The sequence below is a fragment of the Sciurus carolinensis genome, chromosome X (genome assembly GCF_902686445.1).
Source record: "Sciurus carolinensis chromosome X, mSciCar1.2, whole genome shotgun sequence".
Lineage (NCBI taxonomy): Eukaryota > Metazoa > Chordata > Mammalia > Rodentia > Sciuridae > Sciurus > Sciurus carolinensis.
This window is the reverse complement of record NC_062232.1, coordinates 127,423,970-127,445,028: the sequence shown is the minus strand read 5'-3', so window position 1 is coordinate 127,445,028 and position 21,059 is coordinate 127,423,970. Positions and strand designations below refer to the sequence as shown.

At 41.8% G+C, this 21,059-nt stretch overlaps 2 protein-coding genes and 1 long non-coding RNA gene across 12 annotated transcripts in view; 1 reads left to right on the top strand and 2 right to left on the bottom strand.

The window, feature by feature from the left end:
- Positions 1-3,652, bottom strand: part of Mtmr1 (myotubularin related protein 1) — a 67,905-nt gene extending 64,253 nt beyond the window's left edge. For 5 of the 6 annotated variants that reach the window (XM_047535403.1, XM_047535404.1, XM_047535406.1 and 2 more), the window contains exon 1: positions 3,323-3,651. In XM_047535403.1, the coding sequence (XP_047391359.1) occupies positions 3,323-3,474 (152 nt within the window). In that variant the 5' untranslated portion in view covers positions 3,475-3,651. Of the gene's footprint in view, positions 1-3,322 lie in introns of all 6 variants that reach the window. The other variant, XM_047535408.1, reaches the window with a different exon arrangement.
- Positions 2,920-21,059, top strand: part of LOC124971745 (uncharacterized) — a 50,438-nt gene continuing 32,298 nt past the window's right edge. The window contains exon 1 of the long non-coding RNA XR_007106343.1: positions 2,920-3,068. This is a non-coding gene — a long non-coding RNA (uncharacterized LOC124971745). The remainder of the gene's footprint in view (positions 3,069-21,059) is intronic.
- Mtm1 (myotubularin 1) overlaps positions 19,440-21,059 on the bottom strand; it is a 105,947-nt gene continuing 104,327 nt past the window's right edge. For 4 of the 5 annotated variants that reach the window (XM_047535411.1, XM_047535414.1, XM_047535415.1 and 1 more), the window contains one exon: positions 19,440-20,312. In XM_047535411.1, coding sequence (XP_047391367.1) covers positions 20,145-20,312 — 168 coding nt within the window. In that variant the 3' untranslated portion in view covers positions 19,440-20,144. The remainder of the gene's footprint in view (positions 20,313-21,059) is intronic. The other variant, XM_047535413.1, reaches the window with a different exon arrangement.

Sequence of the window (21,059 nt, the reverse complement as noted above, 5' to 3'; positions counted from 1 at the left end):
TACAGAATCAGACCACTTCTCTCCTCCTCTACTCCATGACCCTAGGCTAAGCTGTCATCCTTTCATGTGGCCTAGTACAATGGTCGCCTACCTGCCACGTCTCGCATGGGTGAGGGAAGGGTTAACTGCTGGAGGATGGTGTGCTGGCAATAAATCAATTAATTACCAATAAACCTATCTAATGAATAAACACACAAGAGCCAATACTCTTCTCAAATGGGATGGGGTGTGATGAATGGGGTCATACCAGATCTGGCCTCTAATAAAATGGACTAGCCCACTTCTCCTATATTTCATAGTCACACAAGTAAAGTGGGCCCTGACCAGGAAGGGCTTCTTCTGTAAGGAACAAAATGGGGTGGAGCTAGGAAGCCATTTGCTCAAGGAACTACCATATCGATCAGATGGTAAGCCACTTCCCCACAGGGCCACCTATTTCCTAGGTTATCTGGAACAGTCTAATATGGCTGCCATTTCCTGGGAGTCAGGCCTCTATATTCCATGGCTCAACCAAATCTGATTCTGCTACACATGGATGACTTTCCACAGACTCCTTCCCCCCTCGGCCTACTGTCCACACAGCACCATGACAGCCTACTGAAATATATAACAAATTATGTCACTCCTCTGAAGTCCCCAGTGGCTCCCTATGGCCTCCAAGACTCTCCACCCCATGGCCTCTCTGACCTCATTCCTTAGTTCTCTCCCGAGTTCCCGTCTTACTGTTTCCTTGCTGGTCCTTGAATATTTCCCTCAAACTCCCACCCCAGTTCCTCTGCACAGGCTTCTGCCTAGAATGCTATCTTCCCAGACATCTGTATGGCTGGATCTGCCTGCCTCCCGTTTCAGGACATTACTCAGATGTCACCTTTCTCAGTTGGGCTTTTCTAACCATGCTACCTAAAATTCCAACCACTGCCAAAAGCACACTTCCTAGCCCCTTCCCAACTTACTTTCTCCCTAGCACCTATCACCATCTAACAGAGAATATATTTTACTTCCTTTTTGTCTCTCTCCTAACAAACATACTCTCCCTAGGGGCAGAGATTTGTTAGTTCCTTGCTATATGCACAGACTCAATGCATTACTGGACACAGAGTAGGCATTCACATTTGCAGAATAAATGCATGAGTGATTAAACATTTTGATAATCCACTGACTAGACTTCCAGTTCCTTTGCCACACCACTACACAGCAATTATTCTAAGATGTCAATGGGATCTCATAGTTCACCTGATTGAAATCCTTTTGTGGTCCTCAAAGCTAGGATGACCATATAATTTCTTATCCAAACCAAGAAAAAACTGAGTTTTGAAGAAGCGTGTTAATAATTATACTGGCCCACCAAGTAAACCAGAACCATTATGAGAAAAACATCCTTCTAACTCAGATGTGAATAGACTAGATTTAGGGTGAGGCCCAAGAATCTGCACTTGCACTTGAGATGATTCTGATGCAGTGATTCCTAATAGCAGGATAATGGCACAGTTCCTTAGGAAGGCTGGCTTCCCACAGGAAACAGGCCTTCTCACTTACCAATTCCCCACATCCCTGTATTACCTACATGAATGCACATTCTGTTACATGGCCAAAAAGCCCTCTCCACCCTGTGCCCTGGCTAACTTCTATGCAGTTTTCACTATTCAGTTCCAGTGTCAGGTTTCCTTGAAGAACCTCACTTACAGCCTAAAAGACCTGGCAAAATAATTCAAGAAGCTTATATCCATGTACCTATAGTACAGTGAGATCACTACTGAGTCTATAGAGCTTTTGGAAAATAATAATTCCTGGGCCTTCCCCAAATCTCCTGAAGCAGACTTCATAGAGGTATGGGGCCTGGTCAATTTTAGTTCTTAAAAAGCTCTGAAGAAGTCAGACATGGTGGCATATGCTTGTAATCCCAGTGACTTGGGAAGCTGAGGCAAGAGTTCCAGGCTAGCCTCAACAACTTAGTAAGGCCCTAAGTAACTTCAAAAGATCCAGTCTCAAAATAAAAAAGTGCTAGGGATGTGGCTCAGTGGTTAAGCACCCTAGGTACAAAAAGGAAAAAGAAGGGGGAAAACGCTCTAAAGGAAATAAGAATGTTATATCTTAGGGTAACACATTTTGACTCCTTCGGCTCCTTAGATGATTCTGACACAGGCCCCATTCTGAGTATGCTTTCAAGTTCACCTCTAGCAGAGCACTTAATCACATTCAATTTCAATTGTTGGTTTGTATTCTCAGCAAAATGGTAAGTCGGAGAGCAAAAGATATCTTGTATTACTCTCTGAATTGCAGAGACCTCAAACATTGTTGAATATTTGCAGATAAGTGAAGTTCTCACCATTTCAAGTGCTGTCTGTGTTAGCTGTGATTAGTTTTCAGTGAAGCTGATCTCTTGGATGATTAATTTATTAAAGTATACTGTAATTACACTGAGCTAGAAGCAAAGTGAGGGAGTGTTTCCTGTTGTTCCTGTGCCTTTGGAAACTCCCAAAACTTCAGTACACTGGGATGACTAAGACAGGCAGGAATGAACATCTGAAACTGAGCTACATCACAACAGTGTCTGTTGCCTAAGCCACTCCAGCATCAGGGAAATGGTCACAAAGTGGGCAAACTAGATGTTCAGGCCACAGGACAAGCCATCCCTTGTCCTCAGAATATGGGGTGGCCCTTACCAGGTGGACATGGTGGGTGGGTTTGTATCCCTCTAACAGATTTCTCTTAGTTCTGCAACTGCCTCAGAAGCTGTAAGCTCATGCATTAAAGAAAACAATGAGTGGGTCCCGCTGAAGTGTGAAGAACTGAAAGATTCTGTGTTCTTGCCGCATGAGCAGTTTGGAAGTTTTCCAGTCCAGTTTTTCAAATCAGGGTATCTTTGCCTTCATCTGCACCAGCTCCCACGCCTAGGGGTTCTCCCGTCCCACAGTCCCCAACTCAAGACATCAAAGACTCCAAGGAGCAGCAGCAGGATTTGGCTTAAAACGAGTCAAGGTGACCCAAAAGAGCACAGCCGTGGTGAAACTGCCCCAGAGGATTCGTGGCCCCAGCAGTACAGACCAGGGGTCGCCAAGGGAACCTTAGTAGGTATCTAGGGAAGCGGTCTGACAGCTCCGAAGGCCGTCAGTGGGCCAGGAGAGCTTGGCTGGTGAGGCGGAAGTGGGCCAGGTGCACAGCCTGGGACAGGTCCGAGGGTGCGGCCCAGGATGGGGAGCGGGGGTCTTCTGGGGCGAGAAGGGGACAGTGAAGGGGCCCTCCGTCCGCGCCTCGGAGGCGAGCGGTAAGCGGGAGGGGTGGTAGGGCCCCTGGGAGTCAGAGCGGCCCGGGCCCCGCTTACCTGTCCAGGGTCTCCACGCTGGGTTGCCGGGAGCCAGCAGCGGCGCCCCCAGACGCCCGAGGGGGCCTCCTGCCACTCGCCGGCCCCGGGCCCGGGCCCCCAGCGCCCTCGCAGCCCGCCGCCGCTGCGGCCGCCGCCACTGGCCTATCCATGGCGCGCCGAGCCCCGGCGGACCCCTGCCACCCCGGGGAAGCTGCAGTCGGACGGGAGCGGAGGCCCGGAAGGTTCCGCCACGCGCCTCCCGCAGCCCGGCTCCGGCGCCCGCCTCAGGCGGCCGTCGCCATTAACTGTCACCTGGCGGCCCCGCTTTACCCACAAGGCCGCGCGCGCGGGGGGCTGGGGAAGGGGCGGGGTCGGGACAGGAGGGCGGTGCGCAGGGCGGGCGTCTGGTCCCCCCGACCCCGCCCAGGCCCCACCTGGCGCCCGCCCCCAGGAACCTGAGATCTGGGGGCTGAGACGTCCTGCCTGAGAGACTAGGCACATGCGTAGGGGGTGGGAATCTTCAAACGCTTTAAGCATAACGTGCTTTGCTCTCTAATCAAACCAGGTTGACTACCGAGATGAGGGGTATAAAAAAACACGTTTGGGGAAATTCGAGTGTTAAAAACTATTTTCTCCCTCAATTTTGTGGTGCCCAAAGGAGTTTTTGAGTGGGGACTGTCCAGGCTCCGTGGGTGTACCTGGTCTTGCCATCTTGAAGCATGAGCAATTGCATGCATTTTAGCAATTATTCCTCACTCCCTTCTTCCCTCTACCCCCACCCCTCTCCTCCCCACACACAAATCCACCTCCCTGCCATCTGTAGGGCAACCAAGTGTCCGATGCCGCCTTCGGAACTTCCGCCTTTGGTTTATGGTTTATGTTAAGAGTAACATTTAAGCTCTGTTGATTTTACAGTGCCACTATGAAAATTATGATAAAGTGATTTAGGCCATGTTTCCTAGCTACATTTATTACCCCGCTCATTCTGCTCGGGTTCAAATACGCAGTGGCTTATCTCGTCTCAGCACTCCCCTGATTTTGTTGATAGTAGATTTGGGAACCCTGAGCCCTTTTGTCTATGATTACTCTGGGTATGGACAATAGACCTCTGCCCCAGATTTGGCTAAGGACATATAAAGGGAACACTTCCCTCACTGTTAAAGGCAGACCTGCAGACAGTAACCCACACCCACCCCAGACTCATTCAGTCCTACTTTCTTAATAACATTACACTGAGCCTTGACAATGCCATGCCTGGAGCCCCAGCAACCATCTGATATCAAAGAACGGGGGAGCCTAGGGTAAAAGGTTGACAGACTGAAGAGGGATGGAAGGAAATAAGGGAAATCTCCCAGGACACTGGAAAACCACCTCCTGCAAGATTCTTGTTTTCTAAAATCATTAAATAAAATGTTAAACCCAGTGTTAGGGATTGAATGTTTGTGTCCCTCCACCCAAATTAACATGGTGAAAGTCCTAACTACCAATGTCATGATATTTAGAGATGAGTCTTTGGAAGGTAATTAGGTCCTGAGGACAGGGTGTGGGTTTCACTGAATTAGTGCTATTATAAAAGGAACACCTGAGACCTTGATCCTATGCCTTCACATGCATGCACCAAGAAACCCATGTAGGGGCTGGGATGTATAGCTCAATGGTAAGAGTGTATGTCCAGCATGTGCAGGGCTCTGGGTTCAATCCCCAGCAAGAGAGAGAGAGAAAGAGAGAGAGAGAGAGAGAGAGACAGAGAGAGAGAGAGAGAGAGAGAGAGAAAGGTCATGTGAGGACACAGCCTGAAGGCAGCCATCTGCAAGCCAGGAAGAGAGCCCTCACCAGAAGCCAAACTGCTAGATCTTGGGCTTTCCAGATCCAGAATTGTGAGAAAATAAATGTCTATAATTTAAGCCCCCAGTCTGTGGTATTTTGTGATGGCAACCTGAGCAGACTAAGACACCCACTTTCTAAACCTTTTTTTTTTTTTTTTACAAATAGTTGTAAATATCCTACCTGCTCTGAGATTTGTCCAAAAGAAAATAATTCAATGCAATTTAAAGGATATTTAAAATACTGTAAGGAGGATTAGGCCAAAGAGGAATTTGCTATGACACTATTAGTCTTTCAAATTAGTTAAGCATACACAGGTTTAGGTGACAAAGATTAATCTGATATATCCGTGGATATGACGTTCACAGTTAAGTGAAGGAGACAAAGAAACATTGGTATTACAAGTTGGTAAGTGCTCTGCTGGGGGCAATCATAAGTGCTATGGGAACACCTACCCCAAACCATGGGAAAAGAGGAAATTAGGAAGACTTTCTAGAAAAGGTGACATAATGATGAATCCTAAAAGATGAGTAGTATGTCCTTGGTACAGTGATGTCAAGTCATTCCAGGTAGAAGGACAGTTAAGGACACAGGTATGGAGTAGGTTAATTGCCTGTGTGAAAGGGAACTTCAAGAACTTAAGTGTTGCTGGAACAACAAGTAAGGTGGTTAATGAGAGGTCAGCAGGGCCAAGCCATGGAGGATTTGGAATTCTGAGCTAAGAAGTCTCGGCATTGTTTGGTAGCTCAGCAGAGGGCTTCTCAAATGTTATTGTGAAAGAATTTCCTCCAATCTGCATTTCCAGTAGGTGTTACAGGGATTCTGATGCAGGGCTCACTGCACTTGGAGAAATACTACTACAGTATATTGTGTTTTCAAAGCCAGCTGCAATAATACTTCCCATCCCACATGCTCTTTTGCAAGGTGACCGTGCCACTCATACATCAATAGATGGAGTCTATTTCCCCTCCCCTTCAATATGGAAAGAATGGGGGTAGAGGTGATGGTGCACAGTTTACAAGACTAGGCCGTAAGGCATCTGAAATTTCCACTTTGGTTTCTGGAAATAATCCTTCTTTGGACTCAACTGCTGTGTTATAAGGTAACTCAAGCAGCCACACAGAGTCCCATCTGAAAGAGAACTAAAGCTCCCAGCCAACACCACCCAAACAGCACGTCTAGCAGCCAACACTGTCAGTCATGTGAGTGAAACCATTTCAGGTCTTCCAGTCATCCCAGTGACTTATCCAACACCATGTGAAGCTGGACAATCATTCAGTTGGTCCAAAGATTTTTGATATATAGTAAGTTGTTTTTTAGGCCAATAAGTAGGTTTGGGGGGTGTTTTGTGCAGCAACATCCAACCTGGAGAAGTAAACTTCCACTTCCTTAGTTCTATTCCCCACTCAGCTAGGAATCCAGGCACAAATCACAGCCACTCTCTAAGAAGTGTGCTCTGCATTATTAGGTCAGAAGCTCTTATGGGTCTGAGATTTATCCCACTAGCAGGCTAAAATTATAGTTGGCCCCCATGCTCTAACAGAAAACATGAGCTCTCAGGGTCAGAAAGAAAGATGGTTTATTATTCATGGCAAAAGATGCAGCCAGAGAAGTATCTTGAATCTACACTCCTGGCCCCAGTCTCCATGGGTAAAACATGCTCTTTTGTAATGCAACTTTGCCACTCCCACAAGAGGTGTTATCTATTTTCTATCCTCTTGAATAGGCTAGGCACATAACCTCTTTTGTCCAACAGTGGAACCAATGGTATCTACCTGCATCACAGGAGAGGAACCACAGATTTAGCAAACTCTGATCTTGTATTGGGTTTCTAGTAAACTGTGCATTCTCCTTTCCAGAGAGAACAAATACTCATTAACTTGGACTATAAGCAAATCTCTGAAGGGGAGAAGGAAAGATCTTTACCTTTACTGCCCTGCACTGACTTCAGGGAGGATGATAGCTCGAAGGTCTACTATTTTTGAATGTCTCCTCAACTTTCTTAACTGGGCTTTTGTTTGTTTGTTTGTTTTGTACCAGGGATTGAACTCAGGGGTGCTTAATCACCAAGCCACATCCCCAGCCCATTTTTATATTTTATTAGAGACAGGGTCTTTCTGAATTGCTTAGGGTCTCGTTAAGTTGCTGAGGCTGGGTTTGAACTTATAATACTCTTGCCTCAGCCTCCCCAGTTGCTGTGATTACAGGCATGCACCACCCTGTCTGGTTAATTTGGCTTTCTTAACTTGACTGCTTAATACAATCATTCAGAGCTGACCATGGAGAAGTCTGAGATATTTATGGAGAGTTGTCTCCCAACACACATGGACCCCGCCTCTCCCTTTTGCCCTTCAAGGTTCACGTGAGGACTTACCCATAGTTGTTGGATTGATTACCCTGCATTCCCAGGAATCACTGTAAGGGAACTGGCACATGGGTCCCAGATGTCCCCCTGGAACTGGAGTTGCATGGTGAGGGGCAAGGTGAGGAGTAAATTCTTACACTGGTGCTCACCAGGCCATAGGCAAGGTCTCCTGTGTGCTCCCATCTTCATTCTGAAGTTCCTGCTGGGGAAGTGGAAAATCTTTATGTTACATATTGCAAGTTTATGAAATGTTTATGCAGTATACTGTAGAATGCAGTCCAAAGTACGTGCAGAAAAATGATTTTGGGTACCCATTAATATGCAGATTGATGAGTTTCACTGCAGACAATCTGAGGATTTAATAGCTTGGTGAGGCAGGTGCTGAGAATTCACATTTTTATAAAGAAACTCAAGTGATTTTGATATGGATGACCTGAGAATCACACTTTGGGAAATACTGTTAGAGGTGACAAGGGGCTGCAGAAGATCTTGGAGAGGGATGAGTTGATCATATATACACTTTGGAAAGATAACTGGGGTTGCATGATGGAAGAGGAATTGAAAGGGGAAAATGTAGTGGTGGGAAGGTACTGCTTACCAAGATTTATAATGTGTGAGGGCCAGGCTTTGGGCAGTTCTTAGTAACTGATGGGCTGTTGGGCATGAATAGGGGAGGAAGAGAGATGGCAAGATGGGTTAAAGTTTCCACTGAGGTTTCAGACTTAGATAACAGGGTAAAAGGAGATATCAGTCCCTTAGGTAAGGAATTCAGGATGATAAGTAAGTGAAAGAAGTGAGTAAACGGTGAATTAATTATGAACATGTTGAGTTTAAACCATCCCAAGTCTCAGTCCATATAGTACCATTGTGTGCAGTAGAGAAGACCACACTTCACTTCTTTTTGCCATAAAATTGTCACAATATATTTATTTTGTTAGAGCTCAACTCTTTTTTTTTTTTTTTTTTTTTTTTTTTTTTTGCGGTGCTGGGGATCAAACCCAGGGCCTTGTGCTTGCAAGGCAAGCACACTACCAACTGAGCTATCTCCCCAGCCCTGAGCTCAACTCTTGAATGCCAAGAAATTGCCATAATAGATCTAGAAATTTATGAGGATGTCAGTAGAATGGTCCTTGTCTAGTCTGTTTGTGCTGCTATAATAAAATATCACAGAAAGGGTAATTTATAAATAATAGAACTTTATTTCTCACAGTTCTGGAGGCTGGGAAGTCTAAGATCAAGGCCCCAACAGGTGTGGGCCCAGTCTCTCTGCTGAGAGAGAGAAAAAGAGAGAGAGAGAGAGAGAGATTGAGATCAAGGGATTTTTAAGGAACTGGCTCATTTGATCGTGGTGGCTGACAAGTATGGAATCTGCAGGAGTTGATCTTGTAGTCTTGAGTCTCAACACAATTTGGAGAATTACTTTTTCTTTGGGGGACCTTAGTATTTTCTCATTTTCTGTTTTGTGTTATTTCGAGGTGCTGGAGATTGAACTCAGGGCCTCTGGCATGCTAGAGAAGTGCTCTATCACTGAACTACATCCCCAGCCCATCGATTCCTCTTAATGACTTCGTACAATTGGATGAGCCCCATTCACATTATGGAGGACAATCTGCTTTACACAAAGTCTACTGATTTAAATGATAACTAATCTCATTGCAAGGGTTTGAATCCTTCCCCCCAAAAGTATGGTTTGGGAACCTTAATTCTCAGTGTAACAGTGTTGGGAGGTATGGCCTAACTGGGGACATTTAGGTTATGAGGCCTCCACCCTCATGAATGAATTAATGCCATTAATATGAGGGAAATTTATAAATAAATGAGTTTAGCCCTCTTTTATCTTTCTCTTGCTCTCTCTCTCTCGTTCCTCTACCTTCTGACATGTTATGACACAAGCTTTTGCCAAATGTAGGCCTGTCTGTCTTGAATTTCTTGGTCTCTAGAGTGATGGTCCAATATATTTCTGTTAATTTTTATAATTACCCAGTTTGTGGCATTTTGTTATAATGGCACAAGTGAACTAAGACACTCATCTAAAATACCTTCAAAACAATATCTAGAATGGTGTTTGACCAAACAACTGGGCACTAATGGCCTAGCCAAATTGACATATAAAATTAACTACCATCACAGAATCCAAGGGTCCTTTGGTGAATTGAAATTCTCAATGATACTTCAAATAAGTACATCTGATTAAGTGGAATTATTAAAAGGGTGCCTCCATCAGCTCCATAGAAAACAACATAGATGACTTAAATTTGCCTTCAGAAGTTCTCTGGAAGGTTCTTGGCTACAGGTTCAATTACTTTCAAGTTTGAAGACTGGGGTGGGAGGCTATTGCCATTATTCACCATCGTCTCCACTATCTTTTTTGACTTTGAAATAACCATATCCTCAGTCTTCTGTCAGGTGTTCTTCAAAGGCAGCATCAAGCTGTTTTGCACACAGAAATTGCTGTGCAGGGACCCCAGATTCCCAGATCTTCAAATGATCTACTTGCCTCAACCTGCCAAGTGGGTTCTGGAGACACACATTTTGCCTCACTCAATAAAAATGTCGCTAAGTTCCCCAAAGATAAACTCCCATAAGCAGCCATATTTAAGCAAGAGGCTGAGGTATGGTGATCTGCAAAGGAGTGAGAACATTCAGAAACACAAGGAGGTCTAAGAGATGAGATTGCTGTGGAAGACCAGGGAAGAGCAAATACCATCTTCAGATCGCAAGGAGCACCAAATCTAAGCTGCAATAGTTCCTCTAGGATTTCCATTAGGCTCCACTCTCCAGTCCCAGGGTACTTTGGGAAAGTGATTTCTCTGTGCCTCAGTTTCCTCTTTTGCCAAAGTGGATGTGGGCAATGTTGGGTCCCTGAGAAGATTCATTTTATTAGCTCTTCCCCAGCCTCCAGCTGCTGTGAGTATTGACTGTTAATCCTTCTTTAGAGGAATACCCTCTGTGAAATGGGAGCTATTTTTCTAGAGGGTTACACACACTCACCACTCACTTCCACTCTGGGCAGCTTGTAACCAGTGACTAACAAGGAAGAACAAAATTCTACTCAAAACAAAACCATTCATTTGGTGGATTCCCATCCATAGCTCCTCATAGGAGCAGGTAGAAGTAGGACGCCTGCTGCCACCATGTCCTAGGCCAGTTCCTTCCTCTCTTCTTCTGTTGCCTCATTCATTCTCTCCTGAGAGCCCTTCAATACATCCCAAGTCCTTAGTCCCTGGTTGGGTCTTTATATCTAGGAAACCTGATGAAATACAGACATTAGTAGTTAGTACTTTTGGAACAGGAATGAATCTGGAAAACCATCTGACTCAAATGCTTAACTGCACCTCAGGGAGGAAAGGTATATATTGAAGAAATACCTATAGCCACGCACTAAGGCTACAGACAAGGTCTCAACTCTGTGTTCCTTGCTCTTCCTACTATACACTAAGGGGCTTCATTTTGAATACAGTGCTAGAAAATACTAATATCAATATAAAAATATGAAGTCCTAAGGAAGTCCTAACTCAAGGAAATAAAACTGCAAAAATGAATTCAAATTTCAGGATCTCATCTCTTTCATTTCCTTCCTTCCACCCTCTCCTTCTTTTCTCTCTGTCTTTCTCTTTCTGATTCTGGGGATCAAATCCAGGGTTTTAGGCAAGGGCACTACCACTCAGTTACATTCCCACTCCCTGAATTTCTTGCCATTAACACAGTCTTATTTTATGAGAACTTCAGTACTGTAGCATTTTTAATCTAATAGAAAAAGGTAGAAAATTATGCATTCATTCACTTAAATGTTATTGAATAATTAGTATATGCCACACATTTTATTAGATTCAGTGGACATACACAGATTACTTGTTTTCAACTGGACAGAAATGGAACTTCAGGCAATCCAGCGGTCTGAGACTCACCAAGATCCTTACCAATGAGAGAAAGCCACTCTGGTTTCAGTATCAGGAATACATGTTTTTCTCATAACCACCGATTTAATTTGTATCATGGGGAACACTGAATTATGTAACCAATATCATCCTTGCTTTGCTGAAAGCTTCAGAGACAAATATACGGCACACTACTGGGGAGTCTGCAGAATCTTGAAGCCTGAATTCTAGCTGATTACCTCATCTATTTTCCTACTTTCATTTTCCTGATTAACTCGTTTTTTGCTATCTCGTATTTTGTAAGTTGCCTGAAATTTTTTTTCTTTAATTATTTTGGAGATCATATATAAAGAAGTAAAAGTCAAAGGTACATAGTCTCTGGTTTTTTTTTTTTTTTTTTCCCAAATCAGGAAAACTCCATTCTAAGATACAGGATACGGATCTAATACAGATTCTACAAATAGCGTGCCATTATTCAGCTTTCAGCTAATCATGTGTGGCAAAGATGCAAATCATCTTGTGATAATTTATAATCAGTTTTAGAATGTTTTTAATTCAGGAGATAGATGCACATCAAGTTCCACAGCTTTCTACGATTCTTTTGTGCTTTGTACTACATTCTGGTACTATAATAGAAAATTGGTTTCTGTTGCAAACCACAACTTCCTCCTCTCAAACATTCCACAAAGAAAAGATGATTAAAATGATTATGAGACCTAGTAGACTCTCAGTCAGGGCTGGATCATGGGACAGAGGAGTGACAACATGCGTCCTTTCTGTACTTGGCTTATCTCAATATCCTCCAGTCCCATCCATGTTGCCACAAATGATATGATGATTCCATCCATTTTGTGGCAGAATCATATCCAATTATGTATATATACCACATTTTTGTTGGTGCTTATTTATTTTACAGATGCTGGGTTTTATTGTGGCATCTTGTTACATGTATATAACATAATTTTATCAATTTCACTCCCCAAGACCTCTCCTTCCCTTCCCCCATGTCCCTGTTCTTCTTCTACCTTATTGGTATCCATTCTACTTTCATGATGTCCTTTCCCCCCACTAGCTTTCACATACCAGAGGAAACATACAATGTTTCTCTGAGTCTGGTTCACTTTGCTTAACATGATGTTCTCCAGCTCCACCTATTGTCCTGCAAATGACATAATTTTGTTCTTTTTTTTATGACTGAATAAAACCCCATCATGTATGTATACCATGTTTTCTTATTCATTCATCTGTTGATGGGCACCTGGACTGGTTTCAAAACTTGGCTATTGTGAATTGTACTGTGATAAACATAGATATGCTTGCATGTATAATTCTTTTGAATAAGTACCAAGGAGTGATATAGCTAGATCAGATGGTAATTCTGTTTTTCCTGTTTTTGTTTTTGTTGAGGAACCTCCATACCGATTGCCACAGTGGCAGTACTAATTTACATTCCGACCAACAGTGTATAAGTGTTCCTTTTTCCCCCCATCCTCACCAGCATTCATTGTTATTTGTATTCATGATGATTACTGTTCTGACTGGAGTGAGATGGAATCATAATCTAGTTTATAATTTTCATTTTCCTGCTGACTAAAGATGTTGAACATTTTTTCACATAATGGTTGGTCAATTGTACTTCTTTTGAGATGTGTCTGCTCAGATTATTTGCCAATTTACAGATTGGGTTATTTGCTTATTTGATCTCATGTTAAGTTTTTTGAGTTCCTTACATATTCTGGATGTTAATCCTGTTAGAAGAGTAGCTGGCAAAAAATTTTCTCCATTCTGCAGGCTCTCTTCACTCTGTTCACTGTTACTTTTGCTGTGCAGAAGCTTCTTACTTTGATGCAATCCAATTTGTTGATTCTTACTATTACTTCCTGAGTTTTGGAGTCCTATTCAGAAAGTCATTGCCTGCACCTATATCTTGAAGTGTTTCCCTATGTTTTCTTCTGACAGTTGTTAAGTTTCTGGTCTCATATCTTTATGCATTTTGAGCTGACTTTGTTACAGGTATACCACATTGTTTATTTATTCATCTGTTGACGAACATCTTGGTTGATTCCATATCTTGGCTGTTGTGAATAATGATGGCAAGGAACATATGAGTGAAGGAACCAACACAGAAAATGATCTTTTAGGAGACTTAAATGCTAATTAATCTGATTTGATTATATATTACATACATGCTTTGAATTACAATAGTGTGCTCCATAAATAAGTATTAATAGTATATTCAGCTTATTATTTTAGAAAAGATAGAAAGTCTCCTCCCAGCCTCAAGCCCAAGGCCTGGAATTCTGTGGCTTGCTGGAAGGTGGAAAAATGCTGACGTACCTGTATGATGGGACTGTGGGAAATCTGCTCTCTGATGTGCTGAAAGGAGCCAACTACAGGGAGGTGTTCTCCTTAGAACTCATAATAAAGTTGACCTAGGGAATGGCAGGGAAGGATACTCACAGAGAGCTGCCTCATTGGTGGCACATCATTGGAGACTGTCAGATGAGATGCCAGGGGAAGCTGCTGGCCAGTAGGCACTGCTGACTGCTACCTGCTATAGAAACTGAGAGCTGGAGAAATCATCCTCTGCAAAAGCCAAGTGTTAGAAAAGCCTCATTCTGCAAGAGCCTAGTGCAGGACACACTGAGTTGCATCCTACAATGTTTTAGGTTTTATGGTTGTTTAGGTCTGGTAAGGTCAACAGATCAGGAAACCATGGCCATGGAAGACAGTTTGTTATGCTCACAGATCCCTTCAGAAGGGGACCTGCAGCAACACTAGGGAACCACATGGGAAAATACTTGGCATAGACAAGAGAACTGTGGGCAAGAGCCTTTATCATGATTTTGGTGGGAAGAAATACATGAGGCAGGGTAAGCAGGCCTACTATTGGCTATTTTGATAATTACACTTTGGCTTTGGGCACAGGTCTTTGGTTGTCTTGCATTTGGTCCTGAATGACTAGAGCAACTAGAGCAGAGGGATAGTGGCCCAGAATGTGAGAGCCCAATTAAGGAAGTGGTTGGAGAAGTGGACTCTGGACTGGTTGGTTTACATTTTTAAAGCACTTGCAGTTCAGTTATTTACCATCTCTAGGAGTTGGCTAGTCCTTAGAAGGGCAGTCGCTCCAGGGTCAGCAAGGCTCCAAATGTCCAACCATCAGAACACAGACAATAGAAGATATGGTTAGTATATGTAAAAAATCTAGCACAAAAGAAAATATGTGCTTAGGAGTCCAGCACTGCCGTGCAAGAGGCAAACAACCTTTTTTACCCCTGTTGTTTCTCCAGCGCCCTCTACTGATGAGGATTCACATTTGCCAAGTGGTAAGGGAGAAATACTCACAAAGCCCACCTTAACTATTACAGAGCAGTTGAAGAAGAATGGATTTGAAGCAGAGATGTAAACATTGATAACTGATACAGAGTTCCGCAGACTTACAGGATTAGAAGACACACTGAGGGAATTAAGGTGTTTTTGTGTTTCCAATCCTTACTCCACTTGATTGACTTTCCTGTGTAAGATCCTATCATACACCGCTTCTGCAGGTGTGGATGCAAAGAAAGAAAACTCTACATTTTAAGCATATTTCTATTCAAAGTCTCAATAATATAACAAGGCTTTCTAAACAAATATGACTCAGGACCACTGAAAATTTCAATGACATCTTCCTAAGGATGTGATTTGACCAATATACAGGTATTGTCTAAAACAGTCATTTCTAAACACTTTGTGCTGGACTAGGTGCACAAAATTAACCTGGGTGCCTCTATGAAAATTAATACTCCTTTTCAGAAAAACAGAGCAGAAAGTACAGAGAGTTCTCATATACCCCATGACACCATCCCCCTTCCTCATAGTTTCCTTATTATCAAAATCTTGCAAACCTTCCCCTAAACTTTTGGCAGTCTCATATCTTTTTACTGCCTTTATAGTTTGCCTTTTCCAGCACATCATGTAGTTGGAATTATATAGTGTGTATCCTTTTCAGGTTCACTTCTTTCACTTAGCAATATGTATGTAAGATTTATTCATGTGCTCTCATGATTTGACAGCTCATTTTGTTTTAGTGCTGAATAATATTCCATTATCAGGATGGACCACAGTTTTGTTTATTCATACCTACTGAAGAGCATCTTGATTGCAATCAAATTGTGGCAACTATGTACAAACATGTGCCAACTGTCATAAACATTTGTGTGAAGGTTTTTTCCTGGGCATGTTTTAAATTCATTTGGGAAAATACCAAGGTGTGTGATTGCTGGACCGTATGTTAAGACTGTATTTAGCTTTGTAAAAAACTGCCAAACTGCCTTCCAAAGTTGCTGTACCATTTTGCATTCCCACCAGCAATAAATGAGAGTTCTTGCTCCACATTCTCACCAGAATTTGGTGTTGCCAGTGATTTGGATTTAGCCACTCTAATAGCTGTGCATTGGTATCTTATTGTTTTAATTTGAATTTCTCTGATGACATATGAAGTGCAGCATGTTGTCACATGCATATTTACCATCTGTATAGATATTTTTAGTGTCTGCTCCAAACTTTTGCATATTTAAAAATCAGGTTGCTTTCTTATTGTCGAGCTTTAAGAGTTCTTGGTTTATTTCGGATAACAGTTTATCATCAGACATGTGTCTTGCAAAATTTTTTCTCCCAGTCTGTGGTTCATCTTGTTGTTCTCTTAAAAGTGCTTCAGAGAAATTTTCATTTTAGTATGGTCTATCCTGCCAATTTTTTCTTTCAAGGATTATGTTTTTGGTGTCTTCTGAAAATTCATTGCCAAATTTAAGGTTATCTAGGTTTTATTCTTCAAATATAATATGCATATTGATTTTATAACCTGCAGCCAGTGATGTTCTAGGGGGTTTTAATTATCAGCTCTCTGAAGGGAAACATAAAACATCTTATAGCACTTTCTGATTTCCGTGGCATAAATCTACCTACCCCGGACAATTTCAAGCTGCCACCTTGATAGCACCAAGTACAGGATTGTTTTTCTGTGAGCTATTCATTTTTTTCAGAAAATGACTAGTGAGAATTTTTAGAGGGCTGGGGAGAAGGTGTGATACTCTAGAAAGCATTTGGGGGCGTCATAAGCCTGGTGCCAGAGGGCTTTGAACTACTGAGGCAAAGTAAATTTGGACTACATGCCAGAGAGCTCACTTCCCAGTGAATACTACTTCTTGGGCACTTTAATCTTCTACCCTCTCTGCTGTGGGCCTATGCAAATTTCCTGCAGCCCTCTGGCTTTGGAGCGTGGCAGGAGATATGTAAATAGAACATTGAGGTCATAAGGTCTGAGCCTGCTCACATTCTCTAACTATTGCATTAGTTTCTATGGATGCTTTAACAAATTGCTGCAAACTTAGCAGCTTGAACAACGAAGTCAGGAGCTGGAACACAGGTCTCAGTGTGCTAAAATGCAGGTATATTCAGGGCTGCATTTCTTCAGGGGGCTGTAGACGACAATCTGTCTCCTGGATTTGCTTGGCAGCTAGAGGCTGCTGTGCTCTTTGGCCCATGGCCAGGGAAGTCCTCACATGTCAAGACTCTGACATGAAATGCCTTCTGCCTCCCTCTGCTACTTCTTTCTCACCTCCCCTTCCCAGTGACAAACTCTCACTCATTGATTTTTCAATTTGCCTCTCAACTTGTCTCTACTCCAGATTCAGTCCCCCAGCTTAGTCAGCTCCAGTAGCCTCAAACTGGCCTTTGTGTCTGCAGCTTGCTGCTCTGACAAGCCCCTGCCTACCTCTTGGTCATCTCCCCAGGCCTGGGCACATCGCAATCCAGGAGCACCATCTTCGCTTGTGCTCTACACACACTGAAGCTCCTTTAATGTACAGATGCTTCTGCTCATACTGTTCCCTTCTCCAGTGATGGTTTCTTTGCTCTTCATTGTTGTTTTGCCATGCATACGTTCATAAATGAGAATTTGATTAATGTTTGAACTTACAGGAATGGAATACTATTGAATATATTCTTTTTAAAATATTTTTTAGTCGTCAATGGATCTTTATTTATTTATATGCAGTGCTGAGGATGGAACCCAGGACCTCACACATGCTAGGCGAGCACTCTACCACTGAGCTACAACCCCAGCCCTGAATACATTCTTTTGTTTCTTATTTCTTTCAATCAAATGCTTTTATCTGTGTTGTGTGTAGCTGTGGTTTAGAGATTTTATTCCCGGTTGTGCAGTATTCCATTGTCTGAATATGCCACAGTTTATCTGTTCTACTGTAGATGGGTATGTCCAGTTTGTTGTTGTTACCTATTACAAATATGCTACTATAAATATTTGTGTACATATCTTTTGGTGCAGTTTCTCATTTCTCCAGGCTCTCTTTAACCAAGAGTACAAATGCTAGATCATAGGGTAGGTATGAACTTCACTTTTACCATGTAATGTCAAATATTCTCCAAAGAACTGTATGAAGTTACTATGGTCTACAACCTTGCCAATGCTTAGGACAGCTGGACTTTTAAAAGGCTAGCAGTATATGGATGTGGGGTCGTATCTCATTGTGGATCCAATGTATATTTCCCTAATGACAGAAGTGACTGAATTCCTATTTTTCCTCTCTACAGAACCTTTAAAGTTGTTTTGCTCTATATATTTGAGACATATCTGATATTTTTGGTACACACATAGGGAATGATATATTCAAGCAAATTAACATATCCCTCATCTCATAGTTACTTTTTATAACAATACCTAAAATCTACTATTCAAGTAAAAATCCAGAATACAATATTTTTAATTATAGTTCTCTGGACTTCTCCATCCTATAATGTTTTTGCCCTAATGCAAGGCGATGTAAAGCTCCAGAACATCCCTGAGTTTTCACAGCCAGCCAGGGTTTCCTTCAGTCACTTGAAGTGGTTACACAACACATATACATACACGATTAGAAACTTCTTTGAAGTGACTAGACAAAGTGAGAAAACATTTTCTGTCCTCAGGTTGAGGTGTCTGTACTAGGTCAGCTGTCACCAGAGTGCTTTTTCCTGAGGGTCCCTACTTCTAAAATAAAGATACTGGGTCTGTCAGTGGAGAGGAAATTCAGCTGGCCAGTTACCAGTCAAAAATGGACACAATGGTTGCTAGTAAAAAGAGTGTGTGAAATAGATCAGAACATAAGATGGGAACCATGCATATTTCAAACACATACACAGTTATATTCCTGAAAATAGAGCATTAGGTTTTAGTTAATATATTTATTACAGCAGGTCTTTAGTCATTTTTGCCATGAAAATGTTTTCATGAAATTTCACAAAATCCTGTAAGCCATTAGTATTAGCTTTCTTCTTTGTATGAAGTGACACTTTGTTAATTTATGAAATATTTACAGCGCTTACAAAAAGCAAGAGAATGTCTAATAAAATTGCTTATACTTACAAAATTCATACATTATACCACTATATTTGAGATGTCTTATTTGGTAGACCAATTAGGCTATGACATAAAATAATTTACAAAGATATATTTAATCTCTCTTAATCATTGAAAACAAAACCATATTAGCTATAAATAGTCCTTTACAAATCATTGTAAAACACATTGTTTTATCTCTAGCCTTAGCTTTTACAAATATACTTACTAAATGAATTAGTTCATATATCAAATAGAACTGTGCATTTAAAATTTTACTTAATACAACAAAACAAAACAAAACAAAAAACCTGAAAAAGCAAACTGCCCAGTACTTCAAGTAAAAATTTGTAGAACCAGTTTTTATGCACACTTGCAGGGAGGGAAACCCAACACCATTTAAACCAAAATACATAAACATAATACTTTGAAGAATACGCTCAACAAATGTACATCTGGGGCATTTATCTCAAAGAATGATTCTCTAGCAGTAGCTCATACATCCAAGATGGTGAACCTACATTTTGGCAGATCAGTTGCATCAACTAGAGCCATGTTTGCTGAAATATTCACCTAAAGCAGCAGAATGCACCTGGCATCCTTAAACAGAGTTATATATAGGGTCTGCCACAACCTGAAAACCATTTCAGAATTTTAGGCAAGCTCATGAAAGAATTCACAAAGTAGAACTGGCAAAGTGAAGGAAAAATCAAATTATATTTAACTGGGCCTCACTAGTTTTTTTTTTTTTTTTTTCAAATATAAAAATATGCTTCTCTTGAAAATTAGGGGAAAACCTTTAATATTTCAAAATTTCAAAATAAGGAAAAACTCATCTACACAGCTATTTCTCCTTAAGTCACCATTTATTATGGCATAAAAGTTGGCAATTATTTAAACACCTTACTTCTGAATAATGCCGAGGAAGCTGAGCTCAATTTGGTTTTGGCAGTAAACCCATCTTTCACATTTGGATTCATTTTAGATAATCCAAAGCAACTATTCTAAGCAGCCTGAGGAAAATCCATTTCACCAACATATTCTCCCCCTCTGATGAAAATAATGTTATCTCAATTAAGCCCACAAAATACATGTTGTATATGTAGTATTTCTATAAAGGTAAACCAAATTTAAATTTTATCTTTCCAAAAACTGCTTTTTAAAGGTGTCAGGATTTTCCAGAACCTCCTCTTGGCTCCTTTCTTCTGATTGCCTTGTGGACACTGTAGTTTCTTGTAATATGTATTCTAGAAGGCACATATTCAAGAGTTTAAGATAATGTTAGTTTAACTTCTACATGGAGGCAAATACTTTAATCTACTTTGTACAGATGCCCCAAATGAAAGTCAACTAATTCCTTTATTCAGAGCTCAAAGGCAGTGCCGGGGTTCCCCCTCAGAAGTGAGTCTGCACATGGGACATCATTTGTGAAGGACTGGAAGGTGATGTTGGGGGATCAGAAAGCTTGGCAGAGTTGGCAAGCTGCAATTCCTCAAGCCGCTTTATGTAATCATCACGCAAGGCCAAGAGCTCCATGTAACGCTGCTCCACCGGATTTGGCTGCTGGAGAGAACCACAGACACTAGTTATGCATTAGGCTGGCTATAGCACAAGAACACATCTGCCCATATATCTGCCACAGCCACTGCCTTCTGAAGAAACCCTTCTGTCAAGGGTTAACACTACATCATTCACACGTGCCCCAAAGTACCCAGAATCCTAAAACACCTACCCACCACCAAAAAATAACTAATGTACACATCTCCTTATAGGTGAATTGCCATTTAAAAAAAATCAACTTAGACAAAGTTCTGGTCTCCATGTTGCTTGTCCCAGACCCACTGCCCTCTTTTGCTCTGAGTGATAACTGTTCTCAGGCTTGCATGTGGCCTGCCTTCCTGTACAGATTTGTGACACATTTCCTCTAAGTGAGCATCTTGACACAAGATGCAGCAGGCATTACTGTATACTTGTCAAAGGTTACATCACTGGTATTACTGTGTATTTATCAATTAACATTCTGACCCAACATTGTGTTTTTTGAATTCAAACTTTACTGAATCCCTTTGAAGGAATAAACCAGTAGATCTATCATATCCCCATGCTAAGGATCATCAGTAATTTCCAGGGCTCCTCAGTAGTACACGTGATGCACACAATTGTTTTTCTAAGGAATCTTTATAGGTGTGGGATCCGTGAGAAATAGAGTATAATCTCCTCAACTTCACTGCCCTCAAGGTGGGGATATCACTTCCTTCTTCCTTTGGTCAGTGATACCTGGCAGTTCTACAACTCAGCTTCCCCATCAGA